The sequence below is a fragment of the Lepidochelys kempii genome, chromosome 4 (genome assembly GCF_965140285.1).
Source record: "Lepidochelys kempii isolate rLepKem1 chromosome 4, rLepKem1.hap1, whole genome shotgun sequence".
Taxonomy (NCBI): Eukaryota; Metazoa; Chordata; order Testudines; family Cheloniidae; genus Lepidochelys; species Lepidochelys kempii.
In genome coordinates, this window is record NC_136383.1 from 127,109,080 (window position 1) to 127,126,349 (window position 17,270).

The 17,270-nt window shown below is 44.6% G+C and overlaps 1 protein-coding gene across 1 annotated transcript in view; it reads right to left on the reverse strand.

Annotated features, from left to right (window-relative positions):
* Positions 1-409: 409 nt before the first annotated feature.
* The window catches only part of FGFRL1 (fibroblast growth factor receptor like 1), a 254,669-nt gene continuing 237,808 nt past the window's right edge, over positions 410-17,270 (reverse strand). Inside the window, exons 5-7 of the mRNA XM_073342841.2 lie at positions 15,530-15,814; positions 8,639-8,992; positions 410-5,770 (exon numbers count right to left, since the gene is read on the reverse strand). Coding sequence (XP_073198942.1) covers positions 5,361-5,770; positions 8,639-8,992; positions 15,530-15,814 — 1,049 coding nt within the window. The 3' untranslated portion in view covers positions 410-5,360. The remainder of the gene's footprint in view (positions 5,771-8,638; positions 8,993-15,529; positions 15,815-17,270) is intronic.

Genomic DNA, 17,270 nt, shown 5'->3' on the forward strand with positions numbered 1-17,270 from the left:
CCAAGGTCTGGGCCAAACCAAGATTCAGTCCTGGGCCAGTGACAGCTTTTCTATACCTAAAAATGTCAATTTTAAAGTTTGATATTGCATGAGCCAGCTTCCCAGTGGGACCCAGCATTTACTTCTAGCCTTTGCCGGACTGGAGGTATCACACTTCAGCGTCAGGGGGTTAAACCCTGGCTCAGCTGAAATCAGTGGGAGATTTGCCATTGACTTCAACAGGCCCTGAATTTCACCCCTGTTATTTTTCTGTACATGAAAGCTAATTAGCTCCCTTTTCAGAGGCTGAAGCAGTTCTTGTGTAACAGTTCTTGTGCACAGCTGGACTCATGGTACCTGGCTTTACAGGCAAAGGGGTTAAAAAAAAAAAAGTTCCTATACATTTTTTTAAAACTCTGACACATTTGTAAAACAATGTTTGTGTTAAATATGTTGCATATACAGAATACAGCAAACTGTGGTGTGGTGTAAAGATTTTATTAGCACTTGTTTTGTGATAAAACTTTTATACCACATCACGCCATCATATATTCCCTGTATATGAGCGCATATGTACATACATACGCATATAAATAAATGGTATATTTCTATATGCATATTAAGTTTGTAAAACTCCATTTTATGCTAATACCCACACGGTAGTTACAAATTCATGCTTTTATGCCTCCATCTCTTTCATTAAACACACACAGGCCATTGCGTCTCCTTCCAAAATCTTTAATTAGCTTATTTTCCCACTCCTTGAAAATGACATCACACTTTTTATTTGTAAAGTCTGATAAAGCTTTCACCTTAAAAGGGCTGACTGTACAAAGATTGTCAATACAAAGTTTAAAGACACCACACAAGAAAATGACATTCAAGGCCATGTTCGGTTTGCCACACAAACAAAATAACAAGGATGTTCAATATTAAGCCTGAATTTTCTTTTGATCCTCAAGTTTTGTGCCTTTAAAAGTGAGGCCCACTTTCAATGCCATAGACTGATGTGTATGTATATATATCAAGCTCTTGAATTCAAAGTAAGGTCAGTGGTGGGTAGCTTTTAGCAAGTCCACCGTTCTTTTAAAATGTTCTCTATTTATTTCAAAAAGGTCAGGCCACATTCTGTCTCACTGGGGGAAAAATGGGTTCACATCTGGGTGACTAAGAGCAGACTCTCACTGAACTTATTTAGACATAGGAATGCTTTGTGTTTCCTGTAAGGCACAATACAGCCCTGCATATGAATGTCCCACGTTAGGGTGGAACAGAGTCAGCCCCATCAAGAGCTCAAGGAGGCACATTGCCTCATGGAGGCAAAACACTGTCTAAAGGGTGAAGTTCACCCATGTGTACAGAGCCATCGCAAAGCTTAAATCCCATTCAGGCCCTATTTTCATGGTTTAAGATGGCCTTAAGAGGTTTTGTGCTGGCCTTCTGCATGGGGGTGAATTTCACCTACCCCTTTGGAAGGGAGGGATATGGGAGTTGGTGGCGACATGTATTCACTTCCCAAGTTGAATGGGGATGGGCTATGGCCATACCTATGTCCTCCTGACCCGACCTGAGGGAGCTTACATTGCTAGTGGCACCAGTCTCACACAGACCTTATCCCCAGATAAGCACAACTTTGGCCATCATTTTCAAAAGTGACTAGTGGTTCGGGGTGCCGCCATTTTTGATTATCCAACCCGAGGGCCTTTAGAGGAAGCTGATGTTCAGAGGGCAGGAGCTCAGCACTTTGTGAAAATCAGGACCTTTAAGATATCTCAAGTTGGGCACGCAAAATCATTAGTGCCTTCTCAAAATCTTGGCCAGGAACCACAATTGTTCTTGGCTTCTGCACAACCAATATCTTAGTGGTGGTGGTGAACTAACTGTGACCTCCTTAATTTTTTTCCTGTTACGACCCTCCTCACAACCACACATATGACTCACATTTTAAAGACTGGAGCTTTGAAGGGCACTTGGTGAAGGTCTATTTCCAAGATGGAAAAGGTAATCCCTCCATCTGGACCAACTGGCAACATTTTAAAGTTTTCATTCCATTAAAGAAGATTCTGAAGCTCCAGGATGAAAGGGGGCAGAGAGGGTCAATGGCGAGTAAGAACGCTACTTGGGATGGAACACAATGACCTATGCTAAACACATTGTCATTTTTGAGTTAAAAGTAATCTAGCTGTACATGTCCGAGATCCTGCTGTCATCTTGGCAATGCCATGTGGCAGTCTCTTGTGATTCACTCAAAGTGGGGCCACACAGGAGGGTGCTTTTAAAGCAAGAGCGGTAAAGCTATTGCAGCATGTTTGGCATGTAACACCCTGCGGTCCCAGCCTACAGCACCACAGCACAAAAAGTGTTGGAAGAACTGTCCCCCTTATCTCTGAATTTGGATTTGTGTCATGCCCTTAACATTGCTTCAATGTGCATTAGCTTTGTGCAGGTTATGGTAATAAAAATACCAAACTTCTCATAGACTTGTATGAGAGGTAGACACAATGGATGGTGACATTTCTGCTACAGCCCTTACAGCCTCTCATGAAATACCAGTTTCCTAACTGCTTATAACATAGTTGATGTACATAGAAACTGTGCATAGACTTTTCCATGTGTGCATGGCTCACTCAGTAAACTGCAGCCATTAGCAAATCTTTGTTAAATCAGTACTTACAACACCCCAGTTATGCACATGGATGCTCATTCATGACGCTCACTGAAACCAAAGGGAGCTGTGCACCAGCATCCAAGATCAGAATTTAGTAACTAACTTTATGGCCTTATGGAATCAAAGCTGGTCTGGGTCCCCCTTTAATGGAGTGAAGGTTTGACGTGATAGACCATCTATAGTAAGCGCACAATAAGGGGTATAATAATCTGCACTCATTCCACTTCCATTACAACCAATAGGACTGCAACACAAGGAACAAATGTACAATACACCCCTTGCTGTATTATTCCAGAGCCTGTGGGTGAAATTCACACCAGTGCAGAAGGCCCTACACACCACTTACAAGCTCCAGCCAGTCAGGCGCTGAGCTCTCTGGCCCTGACCAGCAAAGCATTTAAAACGGTGCTGATTTTTAAGCATCTGACTATTCCCATTAATCTCAATGTGTCTGATCTGACTGATACTGAAGCCAATGGAAAATAACGTCAGCGCACAAGGCCCTATGTTTGCGAAGTTACGTGCTTTGGTGGCTCAAGGCCAGAGTACTGCTAAACCCGGAGTTGCGAGTTCAATCCTTGAGGGGGCCATTTAGGGATCTGGGGCAAAAATTGGGGATTGGTCCTGCTTTGAGCAGGGGTTGGACTAGATGACCTCCTGAGGTCCCTTCCAACCTTGATATTCTATGATTCTATGATTCTATGACTGAGCCATAAGCCCTTAACAGGGGGCTTAAGTGGTACAGAGGGCCTTGTGCAGGTTCCCCTTGCTGTGGTGAATTTCATCTCTATTGAATGTTTTATGCTCAGAAGCTGCTTTTATGGATCAAATAATTTGTTCAGACTTACAATCCGCCCCCCACCCCCAAACACTCAGAGGCAGAAGTCTACCTGATGGGCTCACGCCTAGGAACATTTCACTTTTAAAACCCTTTTTTTTAAAAGGTATTATTTTATCACAGGTCTCCGGTTCACGTGTTGTAATGTTAACCAAAAAAAAATCAAACCACGTTTTTAAATGAACGGTGGAACAAGTTTTCTTGTGCTCTGCGCTCTTCATTAATGAGGCCAGGATAACATGGGGTGTAGAGGCAGTGATCAGTCCGCAGCAAAACTTTCCGAACAGCACACGATAGCAGTTTCGGTTGGAAGTGATGGTGCCCGTAGTGCCAGAGATGCTGCTAGAACAATTACACATGGCTATTGTAAAAATGCATACAAACATATGACTTTCAATTTGGTTAAATAAAGTACTGTTATACGTTACATTGCTTATAGTTGGAGCATGGCACCTATAAGAACCTGGAAAAAACCCACAATTCATCTTTAGTTTCTTTGATCAAAAATACGTAGAGAAATGCCTGTTTTGAGGAAAATATCATACTTTTTTTCTTGTTTAACAAAATAAATTAAATATACATGACTTCTGTTTAAACTCTATATAGAATTACAAAGGTTTTATATTTGTGATTGAATTCATTTCTAGTCCATATAGGTATTTAATACGTTCTTTCTTTCTTTCTTTCTTTCTTTCTTTCTTTCTTTCTTTCTTTCTTTCTTTCTTTCTTTCTTTCTTTCTTTCTTTCTTGTTGTTTTAAATGAAACTGAAATGAGATTGTTTGAATCAACTGCAAAACATTATCTGGAAAGAAAAACCACACACAACCCTAGGTGCATATTTAGCAAATTCATTCTTCCATAAACAATTATTTTCTCTCTTTTCTCTCTCTTTTTATTTTTACTTGTTCATTTATTTTTCACTGATACAGTTAATCCAGTAGCTTGTCACTGTAAGCCATGAAGATCTGATTGAGAATCACAGCTAGCGGCATCAGAAAAGGGCAGCATGTTTTCTTTTCTTGACCTTCAGCAGTTCACTTATTATTAATTATTATTTCTTAAATATAAATATAAAGTAGCATTGTACAATGTCCTTCCTTCTTCCTGTCAGTGGCACTGAGTCATAGCATTGGGGTGAGTTGAACATTTTTAAAGATTTCAAGCAGTGCCCCCTTGGGGAAAACACAATACCCTTGATTTGCAGAAATGGAAACAGCCAGCTAAGTTATCACCAAATGTCAGGCAAAGTTACTGCTGGCGAGATGCATGTGGAGTTTCACTTCATAAATAGAAATGTGTTTTCCAGAAACTCTTCTGCTTATGTTTTCATTTGAAATTGGGCAATTGAATGTTTCAATTGATTACAGTCTCCTGGTGCTTTGGCACCATACCTCAGGTACTTCCTAGCTTCAGCCACTCTGAGATAAAGGGCTCTTCTGTACATTGCCAAGGGTAAGACGTCTGATGGGCCTTGCACCAAAACAGATGGCATGTGCTAGAGGCAGGAACTGCAATATCAACTGCAATACCATCATGTTCTCCTCTTCTTCTTCCTTTGCTTCGCAATGCAACAGGGTCGGTGGTGTTTCATGTCACAGCTTCCTGCCTTATCTGTTGCCATCTTGATTTAGACATACAAGAAGTTTCCATTGTTTTAGATGGCCGCCTTTGTGCTGAGATCGGGAATTCCTTCATTATTCCTCATCTACATCCTAATGGTAATAATAATAACAAAAAAAAAAATCTCTTTCTCTCTCTCTCTCCCTCCTCCGTCCACTTTGCCTTTTGCCAGCAGTGTTAGCTGACTCGAAGCAGTCTGTTCTGAGGTACCATGAGAAAAAAAGCACCAATAAGCTACGGTCTGTGGCTGCCCTTTAACACTGATAATGAATGTGCTGATGCTGGTGAACTTTGCCTTCCACATGTGAGTGCGTGTGAGTGTGGATGTCTGTGTAAATCTTTGGGTACATTTTTGATGCCATGGCTGGGGCCAACGCAGGCCCTTGGGATAGCAAATGCTGCTGGTGGGCTACGTATTCCTCATAGTTTATGGAGGAGATGCAGTCCTTGTCAGGACCCTGGGAGACACAGATCCTGTCTCTGGCCTGCGGTCTGTGCATGGGAGCAGCAGTTGGGGGAGAGCAGGGCTTCTTTTTGGCCTGGCAGAGCCACAGGAGGATCGTCCCGAAGATGAAGACTGCTCCAGCGGGGATCCCGATGATCACCGGCCACGGCAGGCTGCTAGCGGAGGACGGGGCCACAGGGGCGCTGGGTGGCTTGGGATCTGGACATCAGGTTTGCATGAGAGAGAGAGAGAGAGTGTGTGTTACCAGAGGGAAAGGGAGAAATCGAAAGAGTTAATTAAAACCAGGAGAGGAGAATTCAAAACAGATGTCAAGCTAAGGCTGGCTTTTGTATAGTCTGTCTGACAACCCCAGCCATGCCAAATACAAGGGGGGACACACTGCCAACATCATAACGTTTTGCTGCTGTTTCTCCTTTGAAAAGCACTGAAAGGACAAACAAATCAATTTCTTTTGTTTAAGATGGAGGGAACCCTAAAAGGTTTTTTATCAATAATTTATTATGCTTTAGTTCCCCAGTTCTAGTGTCCTCTTCAGAGCCAGTCCAACAGATGGTCTCTCAGCCCCAGCGCTCAGAGATGGAGCTGGCTTCTCTGTCCAGACCAGAGGATGAAATGCAGGCCATGTCAGCTGCCCAGCAATTGGACCTGCATGATCTGGTTACGCGGAGCAGAGGCCTGTCCTATATTGGCCTCTGCCAGACACGTCTCTCTGTTCATTAAGTCTTAAATATCCTTCTCTAGTATCAATCCATCTTCCTGTAGCTAATACACACTCAGCAATACTCAGGCTAGGGACCATGCAGGAGAGGTACTTTGCAGGAGTGGTCTCTTATGTGGGCAGGAGGGCAAGTTTGGGACAGGAAGAGGCAGGTTAACTAGCATCCCTCCTGCAGCACCTCTTGGTGCTCTGCTGAGACAAGGGAGGACTAGGACTTCGTGTGGGATTCCCAGGCACTGCAGAACTGAGTGTGTGTGCTTGTTCAGGATAATCCAAGGTAGGGAGTCCCAGCTTCGGGTAAGTAAGAAGAATCCCATATAAGTCCTCTGCCATGTCTGAGGTTACTATTCGCTTCAACACTGACCCACTACTAATGGCTCAGGCCCTGATGCACTGCATCTGTACAGTGTCCCAGGAGCAGGATCGAGCCCTTAGTGACAGAGGCATACGTTTTTGTTCTCACCAGAGCAGCTCACTGCGTGCAGCACTTTATATTCAATTTTACAGCACCGTCACCACCGAGAATTGAACTGCAGATAGTCAAGAAATGCAGTTGATTATCCTTACAAACCTCTAGCATCCTGCATTCATGAACATGTTGTTCCATTTAAGCCCTAGTGAGACAGGCCGAAATGGCACTGTTCAGAATCAGATCCACACTCCCAAATTTCAGGGTTTAGGCCCCCTTTGCATAATAGTAGATTTTGTATAATATGCATCCAGAGCTCAATTAGTGGTGCTGCAGGAAACACAACTTTGAATTACCTAACTTAGGCACATGCCTGTGTCCATTCCTGGTCATAAAAGCACTTAAGCATGTACTGAACTGTAAACCTGTGCTTAATCCCATTGTCTTCAATAGGATTTACACATGTGTAAGTGCTGTGCTGAATAGGGATGGACTTAAGCACATGTTGAAAGCTGAGCTGCTTTGCTGAATCAGGGCTTTCAGGGCCAGATTTTGAAAGGTATCTAGGCACCTAAAAAGGCAGATGAGTCCTCAGTGGGGTTTTCAAAAAGCACCTAGGTGCCTAACTCCCATAGGGACCTGGGTGCCTAGGGGCTTTTGAAAATTCTGCTAGGGGGTTATCTGCAGCTGTAGCTACCTAGATAACTTTAAACATTTGGCCCTAAGGTACCAGAGCTCAGATAATGTGATGAAAGGTGCCATATAAAAATCTGAGATGACACATACGAGATCATTTGTGAATTCGCAATCCTAATCTTATACTCTACTGTACAATATTTTCAAATGTGTATAACTTTCTTTCCAAGCCAAACTTCTTTAAAGATGTCAATGACTTTTTTTCTTTCATTGAGGTCTAAATCTAGTGTTAGTCTGAAATAGTACATGTAGAGCTTGGGTTTTTTTAGTTATTTCAGTAAAAACAAACAAACAAACAAACAAACAAACAAACAAACAAAAAAATCACCAGAAAAACATCTTTTTTTTTTTTAAATGCTTAATGTATACAATAAGGACCACATTTACACCACTTCTTTTCCTCTCCTCTCTTCTCTGAGCTGCAGTGGCTCTGCAGGGCGGAGAGGATGAAAAGCAAGGCCGATTTGTTTTTGTCACTAAAGCCAGCAGACTCTGGATTATAAAACCACTGTTCGGGGCAGGACCGCACTTTAAAGAGGGCAAAAGGGACAATGAAGAAGTTAGACTGGAAGCCCTAGAAAGCTCCTGTACTGCAGGTCTCAGCCACAGAGCAGAGCACAGGGCAGGAGCAAAGAGGGAAGCAGTTCTGAGCTCGGCAAAAGAGCTCCCAGGGACTCATCAAATAAGAAATTAACAAGCCTATCATAATCTCTTTCACACCCATTCTTCTCCTTTGGCCATGATCCTTACACTGTTTTCATTCTTCTCAGTTTATGGGCTTGTTTCATTGTTTCCTTTTACCAACAAACCAATTAAAAAAAAAACAGGCAGGGGAGGGGCATTCAGCTCCTTTGAGTGCCTGGGCTCACTTTACAGGGCGTTGCACAGACGGCATCACAATACGACTTCCCAGCCCTGCTCCAGCACAAAAGCAGATCAGGAATTTTCAACCCGGTTATTTAACCTTGCCGGAGCTGTTATTTATGCAGCAACCTACAAGGAGGCTCAGGGAGGAGATCAACTCAGGCACACCACGGGCAGTAGAAAAATCAGCATAATCTAGCCCCTCACCAAAGCTCGCCAGATCCCAAGCTGTGTAAATCAGTGAAGCTCCACTGAGTCAATGGAGGAAAGCGATTTATACCAGCTGAGGATCTGGATCAGCGATTGCAATGATGCCGCAATGCAGAACATGCTGGGCCAGGACAGTTTAGAAGGAAAGTTCCAGTCAACCCACACTCACCGGGCAACACTGTGAGGAAAGCACTGCGGAAGCTGTATCCCATTGTGTTTGCCCCTAGGCAGATGTACATCCCAGCGTCCTCCTCTTTGGCTCGTGTTATCATCAGTTTGTTTAAGTAGGAGCCGTCCGGACGGGACCAGACCTCCCCGGTGGGGAGCACGACAAACTTCTGCCCCCCGACGTCAATGGTGGAGTTGTACTTGTTCTCTGTGCCGTACTCCACCCTTTTCAGCCACTGGATGACGGGCTTGACGTCGCTGCGGACCTTGCACTGGAACGATGTGGTCCCACCATAGTCCACGGTCGTGTTCACAGGGTGCGTTCCTGTGAGAATGGGTTTGGACCGAGTCCTCTCTGCAAACAAATACAACACGGGATGAAAAATAAATTGTGTTCCTCAATCCAATTGGGGACTGTTTAAAGACAGAGGCTGCAAATCCCTCTGTCAGTGCTAAGGAATCAGGCCCCAGAAATCTCATATCAAAGGTATTTTCCATCTCTACTCTGATCACATTATCCCAGCTACCTACTGAGCTAGGGGCATCAGTATTCAGCCACCCAAGCCCCACTAATGTTACGGGGAGTCACACAGTTCAACCCCAGAACTAACTAGTTTCCCTCCTGCTTTAAAGAGGACTTTAAACTGTCACTCAACCGTAACACAAGGCCAGTTTATAAAGCTGCATTTCCCGGGTGGTATGCATAGGACTAGATATTGCAAGTGTTCAGTAATGGAGTGGTTGGGGAAAAGGGAAGACACTGAGCAGCCTTTCCCCTACTCTGTACCATCCATTCAAGGTTCTGGCCCTTTTGAAGTCCCTGTGCTCTCTTGAGTGCAAGAACTGTCCCCTGCTACTACCCCTCAGGGTGCTGGTGATCCCAAAAAGGAGAGTCAAGGAGGAGGATGGGCCACATACCCCATTGCTGAGACTGGCTAGTGTAGCTGAATGGCCACAGAGGTGAAGGCAGGTTGCATGCTCGGAAGGGGTGCTGCAGCAGCTGCTGTCCTGACTGCATCTTGAGCATGGATTGCACCTCCTTAGGAGAAGCATTTCCCAGAGCTCTCCCGCAGGGCACAGTTGCCAACTTTCACATGGTAAATAAGCACCCCAACTTTCACAAGAAGCCAAAAATCAAGCTAATCCCATTTCAAAACAAGGCCAAACCAAGCCAATCCCTAAGAACCCCAATACTCTATGTGACTAGATCCGCCCAGTGGGCAATCTGGGATTGCAGTGGGCCCGCTGTGCACCCCTGACTCTCTCCCCAACTAGTCCCTGCTTGCCTCCCCTTACCCCTGCTTGCCGGGAGCTGATCAAAAAAAGAAGCAACAAGCTACAAGCCAAACAAGCAACAAGCCAAAAACTAGCCAACAAACAACTCACAAGCCAATTAAGCAAAAAAAAAAACCCCAAACCCCAATTTCTGCATTTTTTTCGTGGGTTTGGCATGTCTGCTGCAGGGGCACAGTGCAGTTCTGCACTGCCCCAGCACAGGCCTGTGCTTACTGGTGCACTTTGACCCTCAGGGGCATAACACCTGCTGCGTTATTCTCTGAATCTGGAACAGGGCAGGTAAGTGTCCTGAGCCAGGATGAAAAAGGGCAAACCACACCGACACTTTCCTGTCATTATTCCAGAAAGAAATTCAGAAAACCCTGCAGGATAGTGTAGCAAGGGTGGCAACCTAAACTGACTGTTATGGCAAAAGTGCTCCTGGCATTAATCGTGATGCTGGCCCATAGCATCACCAGGCTAGCTTCCTGCTAGGGTGGCAGTTATATATAATCTTAGGATGTTTCCATGGGGCAGTCCTGCATGTTCCCTGCTAGATCTGTAGGATATTGTGTGCTGTAGCCACGGGGACCTATTATGAGTCAACAGGAGAGTCACAGGTCCAGGCTGTTGCTAGCCCAGTGTGGGTACGACAAGAGAGGGAAAGGAACATTCCCTCTCCTTGCACAGGGCAATCCCTGTCTCTCCAAAAGCCCCCTAGACTTACCAAAGAAGACGGGACAAGGTCACTCCACTTTCTGCACTAGCCAGCTGATGGTGGGGAGTGCAGGCTGCATCCTGTTAATGGGGGCAGCAATGGCTACTCAGGGACATGCTTCCTGAAGTCCACTTGGAGGAGTGCTTCATCACTGGGGCTGGCAGAATGCCTGTGGGAACCTGATGCTGATGGGAAGTCCTCCATCTTTCCCCCACTTTCCTGGCTCAGGGAGGCTTACACACCAAGTTTTAAGCCCATAGGTGTTAGGGGTGGGAAAGACCTCCTAAGTCAAGTACTTCACTTCCACCTGCATAAACTCTTATTTCGTCTAGTCTAATCGCAAATGTGCTAAGCATGGAGAAGCCACCACTTCCCGTGTCGTTTTCTGAGGAGAACTCCACAGCCGTCTTGCTTCCCTAGTCAGCAGGGAAGCCTTCTCTGCCCTCTGACCATCTCATCTCAGCAGCACTCCAAGATTCCCCTGCTGGCCGGGGAAGCAAGATACCATGATAGAAAATCAAACCCAGGGTTCTCAAAGAGCATTAAGACTAGCTCACCAGACCAGCCTATTATTATTTATTATTACTAAACTCAGCGGCCTCAGGCAGGGACCCCATTTTGTCAGGCACTGTGAAAGAAAAGTGTATCCATTATTGCAAGGGTGCTGAATAGATTCCAATGCTCACATCTGAAAGTCAGTATTTACCACCCGTTTCTGGAGAGAGGTATCTGAAGTACCACAGATTTCCCTCGTCTAGGTGCAGGGAGACACTGTTGCCTCAGATATCAGTGTGTGGCAACGGCTGGCAAATGCTGACCTTTTAATGGAAACCACCCTTGGGCTGGGTGTGTAAAGAACCAGTTCCCAGTATCACTGGGCAGGCATTGAGGTGGGAGGAAGGAACAATGTTCCATACTTTGATGAATCAGGATAGGATGTACAGGAGGCTATCGGCACCGAGACCCCAGGGAACGTGGGCCAGCGTGGCAGAAATGTCACATATTCTTAAGAGATCGTACATGAGGAACACACCAGCAGGGATCGAAGCTGGAAAGACCTAGACTCAGATAAGCAAGTGAGACTGAGAAGTGGAGGCTTGGGGAAGATTTAAGGAAGGAAATTTAATAAAACCTGAAACGCCCATGGCATTTTATTAAAATAGGAGGAAGCCTGTGAAAATGCTGTAATACTCTTATCGCTTTGGTTCTATTGCCCCTTTGGTCACTGTTTTTGTTCCTAGCCAGAAAACGCTAATGACAACAAGGGTTACATATATCTGTAGGTTGATAAAAACCAAGATAAATGGGGACTACTCTCTGACACAGAAAAGGGTTTGTTCCTGGTGCCGTCTGGTTTTGATGAAGTGAAAATGCCACAACTGACATTAGGATGGGACTTGATTCATTTCCCTGTCTCTGCTTCTGGTTTTAGTGTAAACACATGTTTTTACCGTCTCCACACAGCTGCATTTTTATTGATACCAGATGTCCAGCAGGTTTGTGCATTCGGAGCACAACACAACTCCCCACATGTGCTTTTAATTCCTGTTATTCTAGAGAAAGGGAGTTATCAGAGAGCAGATTTCACACCGGGATTAACTTGATCATGCTAAAACACATGCACTAACATATGAAGAACATGCTTTCTCTGTATCATGTGTTGCTTTATGGTCTTCCGTGCTCCTGCTCCTGACTATATTTGATCCTTAGTGAGGTTACAGGAATAAACCATCCTGATGTGTAGAAAGAATAGTAAATATGGCAGGCGACCAGCTTGGCTTAACAGTGAAATCCTTGCTCATCTTAAACACAAAAAAGCAGCTTAGAAGAAGTGGAAGATTGGACAAATGACCAGGGAAGAGTATAAAAATATTGCTCAGGCATGCAAGAGTGAAATCAGGAAGGCCAAATCACACCTGGAGTTGCAGCTAGCAAGAGATGTTAAAAGTAACAAGAAGGGTTTCTTCAGGTATGTTGGCAACAAGAAGAAAGTCAAGGAAATTGTGGGCCCCTTACTGAATGAGGGAGGCAACCTGGTGACAGAGGACGTGGAAAAAACTAATGTACTCAAAGCTTTTTTTGCCTCTGTCTTCACAAACAAGGTCAGCTCTCAGACTACTGCACTGGACAGCACAGCATGGGGAGGAGGTGACCAGCACTCTGTGGAGAAAGAAGTGGTTTGGGACTATTTAGAAAAGCTGGACTAGCACAAGTCCATGGGGCCGGATGCGCTGTATCCGAGAGTGCTAAAGGAGTTGGTGGATGTGATTGCAGAGCCATTGGCCATTATCTTTGAAAACTCATGGTGATCGGGGGAGGTCCCGGATGACTGGAAAAAGGCTAATGTAGTGCCCATCTATAAAAAAGGGAAGAAGGAGGATCCGGGGAACTACAGGCCAGTCAGCCTCACCTCAGTCCCTGGAAAAATCATGGAGCAGGTCCTCAAGAAATCAATTGTGAAGCACTTAGAGGAGACGAAAGTGATCAGGAACAGTCAATATGGAATCACCAAGGGCAAGTCATGCCTGACTAATCTAATTGCCTTCTATGAAGAGATAACTGGCTCTGTGGATGAGGGGAAAGCAGTGGACGTGTTGTTCCTTGACTTTAGCAAAGCTTTTGATACCGTCTCCCACAGTATTCTTGCCAGCAAGTTAAAGAAGTATGGGCTGGATGAATGGACTATAAGGTGGATAGAAAGCTGGCTAGATTGTTGGGCTCAACGGGTAGTGATCAATGGCTCCATGTCTAGTTGGCAGCCGGTATCAGGTGGAGTGCCCTAAGGGTCAAACCTGGGGTCAGTTTTGTTCAATATCTTCATTAATGATCTGGAGGATGGTGTGGACTGCACCCTCAGCAAGTTTGCAGATAACACTAAATTGGGAGGAGAGGTAGATACGCTGGGGGTAGGGATAGGATACAGAGGGACCTAGACAAATTAGAGGATTGGGCCAAAAGAAATCTGATGAGGTTCAACAAAGACAAGTGCAGAGTCCTGCACTTCGGACGGAAGAATCCCATGCACTGCTACAGACTAGGGACCGAATGGCTAGGCAGCAGTTCTGCAGAAAAGGAACTAGGGGTTACAGCGGACGAGAAGCTGGATATGAGTCAACAGTGTGCCCTTGTTGCCAAGAACGCTAACGGCATTTTGGGCTGTATAAGTTGGGGCATTGCCAGCAGATCGAGGGACGTGATTGTTCCCCTCTATTCGACATTGGTGAGGCCTCATCTGGAGTACTATGTCCAGTTTTGGACCAAACACTACAAGAAGGATGTGTAAAAATTGGAAAGAGTCCAGCGGAGGGCAACAAAAATTATTAGGGGACTGGAACACATGAGTTATGAGGTGAGGCTGAGGGAACTAGGGATGTTTAGTCTATGGAAGAGAAGAATGAGGGGGGATTTGATAGCTGCTTTCAACTACCTGAAAGGGGGTTCCAAAGAGGATGGATCTAGACTGTTCTCAGTGGTAGCAGATGACAGAACGAGGAGTAATGGTCTCAAATTGCAGTGGGGGAGGTTTAGGTTGGATATTAGGAAAAACTTTTTCATTAGGAGGGTGGTGAAGCACTGGAATGCATTACCTAGGGAGGTGGTGGAATCTCCTTCCTTTAAGGTTTTTAAGGTAAGGCTTGACAAAGCCCTGGCTGGGATGATTTAGTTGGGGATTGGTCCTGCTTTTGAGCAGGGGGTTGGACTAGATGACCTCCTGAGGTCCCTTCCAACCCTGATATTCTATGATTCTATGATCTCCCCTCTCACAGCCTTTCTCCTCCTCTTTCTTGAGCTTGCAGCATCATAATCATTTGCATGGCACCATACTAGGCTATCATAAACATAGCATAATCCAAGGAATAGAAGCTCTTCCTCACTTGATCTGAGTAGCTTCTCCAGTATAATTATTTTCAAAAATAATAAGACAGGAAATTAGAGCCACAGAATCCTCTATCGGGTTACATACAGAGGACAGCAATCTAGTTCATCCCACTGCCACAGCAGGACAATCCCCTATAGCATGTGCCCTAAGGTCCAGATTTATAGAGGTATTCAGGTGCTAAAGATGCAAGATAGATGCCCCATGGGATTTTCAAAGTGCCTAGGCGCCTAACTCCCAATGGGTGCCTGAATTCAGTGCCTCAGAGTCAGGCATCTAGGCACTTTTGAAAATTCCAGTAGGCTTCTATCTGTAACTTTAGGTTCCTAAATACCTTTAAAAATCTGGGCCTAAATGCTTTGTCTTGTTAATTTTTAATTACTCTAGTGATGGGACTTTTATCACTTTCCTTGGGAGACTGCTCTATGACTCAACAGAATGCTTTTCTCTGATATCCGTCCTAATTTTTCCACTGATTCACTTCATCCCATTATCTCTGAGTAGCCACCCTAAACTATTTTTATTCAGACACATTAAAGGCTTTATCCAACCCACAATGAAGTCAATAGAACAACTCCCAATGGCTCTTAGACCCTAAAAGTGGGACTCTCTGGTCTGTAGTCTGAAATCGCACTTAACTTTTTTGGCAGGCACATCACCTTATGAGCACACATACCGGGCTGATCACTGTCACCATTAGTTCTCTCTCTAGATAGTAGTTTTTCCCGAGTACCTCCCTGCTACTCTGGGAGTTGCTCTCACCAGACATACTAACCTGCATTTATCAGGATGTATCACATTTTATTATTTCCTGCCCATGTTTCTGACCTCTCTATTAGAGACTCTGAAGAATTGTTTCTCTGTCTGCGCTGAAGTTTGCAACACCTCCCAGTTTAGTGTAATCTGGGAATTCAGTTTCTGGCATTGCACACAGCTCTTGGTACAATGTTCTATTTATTCAAGTCAGCGCACTTGTAAAAGCCCTTTCCTAATAACCCACTCAGCCCAGAGGCGGCACTTACGGATTACTTCAACTTTATATGTTGCATTGATTTCTCCAACTTTGTTAAACACTCGGCACGTGTATTTCCCACTGTCCTCAGGCTTTAAGCTCTTCAAATTCAATGTCCACTTCTTCTTCTTGTTCTCCCCAATCTCCTGAGGTGTGAGGGGCTTATTATCCTTCAGCCAGGTGATGTCAGGCCTAGGGTTTCCACTGGCAACACACTTCAGGCGGACTGAGCTTCCTACAGGCCGTGCAATCACCCTCCGTCTCATCTTGGCAGGTTGCGTGAATCTGGGCCGGGCTGCAAAGGACACAAAGTGTTGATTACACTAAGCAAGGTGCATGATGGACCACACAACCAGAGCACTACACGGTTATCTATAGGGACTGCCGCCATTGTTTCTGAGACACTCTACTCCAAATATGCAAGAAATGCCCATGCATCACTACTGCATACACTGGTCCAGTGTGGTTCCTTCATAAAAATAAGTATTACGTAGGTTCGTAGATTTTAAGGTCAGAAGGGACCATTTTGATCACTGGTTTGAATTCCTACATAAGACAGGCCATAGAATTTCACTCTATAATTATGGCAGTGGATTACAGCAATGTCACAAAATAATACCAGAGTCACCTGTACTTCAGGGCAGAATTTGGCCTCATAGTTTCCCTTAGCAGTATGGCCACCTTTCAGGACACAACTATAGAATTATATTCTTTGCATTTCTTGGGTTCAGTCATGACCAGAAGCAGAATCCAGAGTTCCATAAGCTTGATTGTTCTTCTGGTCTATTTCTGATCATCCAGAGTGGAGATAAGCACCCTCCACACCTGCTGATTTTAATGGGAGTTGAGAGTGCTCAGCAACTCCCAAAACGTGGCCAAATGCCAGCAGAGAGTCAGAGAAATTGTACAAGGAACCTGCTCTTTCTGTAACTCAAAGCCAATTTTACAAGGTCCAGAGCTTCAGATTGTCCAGATGAGCATCCAGAGTTCTGAGTGCTGATCTGAACTGAACTTTCTGAGATTCATTCAGCTTTAATTTATGAAAAATTAATACTAAAAAGCAGTCTCATTCCAAAAAAACAAACAAAAAACAAACAAAAAAAATCCATGAGTTTCTGAGGTTAGGAAGAGCTACTAACCCACTCATTCCACATGACAGGTGAGCAGAAACATGGCACAGGGCTGTTCCATTACAATAGCATCTGGGAGACCTAGCAATGGGTAGTGGGTTCTTCTGCAACCTTGTCCTCAAGGAAGCACAAGTTCTCAAGTGGAAGCTCACAATGGACCAAATCCTGACCTCACAAAAGTCAACAGGAAGTGCAGGATTTACAAAAGTACCCAAGGGAATTAGGCGCTCAGTTCCTACTGATTTTTGAAGACATTATTTCAATTATTCATTAAATTCCACAACAGAATTTCAGAGGAAAAGGGGGTGGAATAATATTGTCCACATGGCTTTAATAGTTTTGCACTGTGTCCTTTCTGTAAAATAAATGGATGGCCTGATTTACCAATATGATAAAAAAAATCTATTAAAAAGCTCTTAAAAATTGCTACAGTGGAATATGGCAGTTTCAAGGCCAGAACCTTGTCTAAGAGCGGCCTGTAATGAACAATTCAGAAGATGGCATAAATCCCCCACAATTACTCTCGTTATGCAATACTACACCCGGGGCATTTCTTAGCGCAATCTCCTGCCAAGCCTACTTCCACTTCTTCCTCTTCAGCCTACCTAACTCCCACCTGGC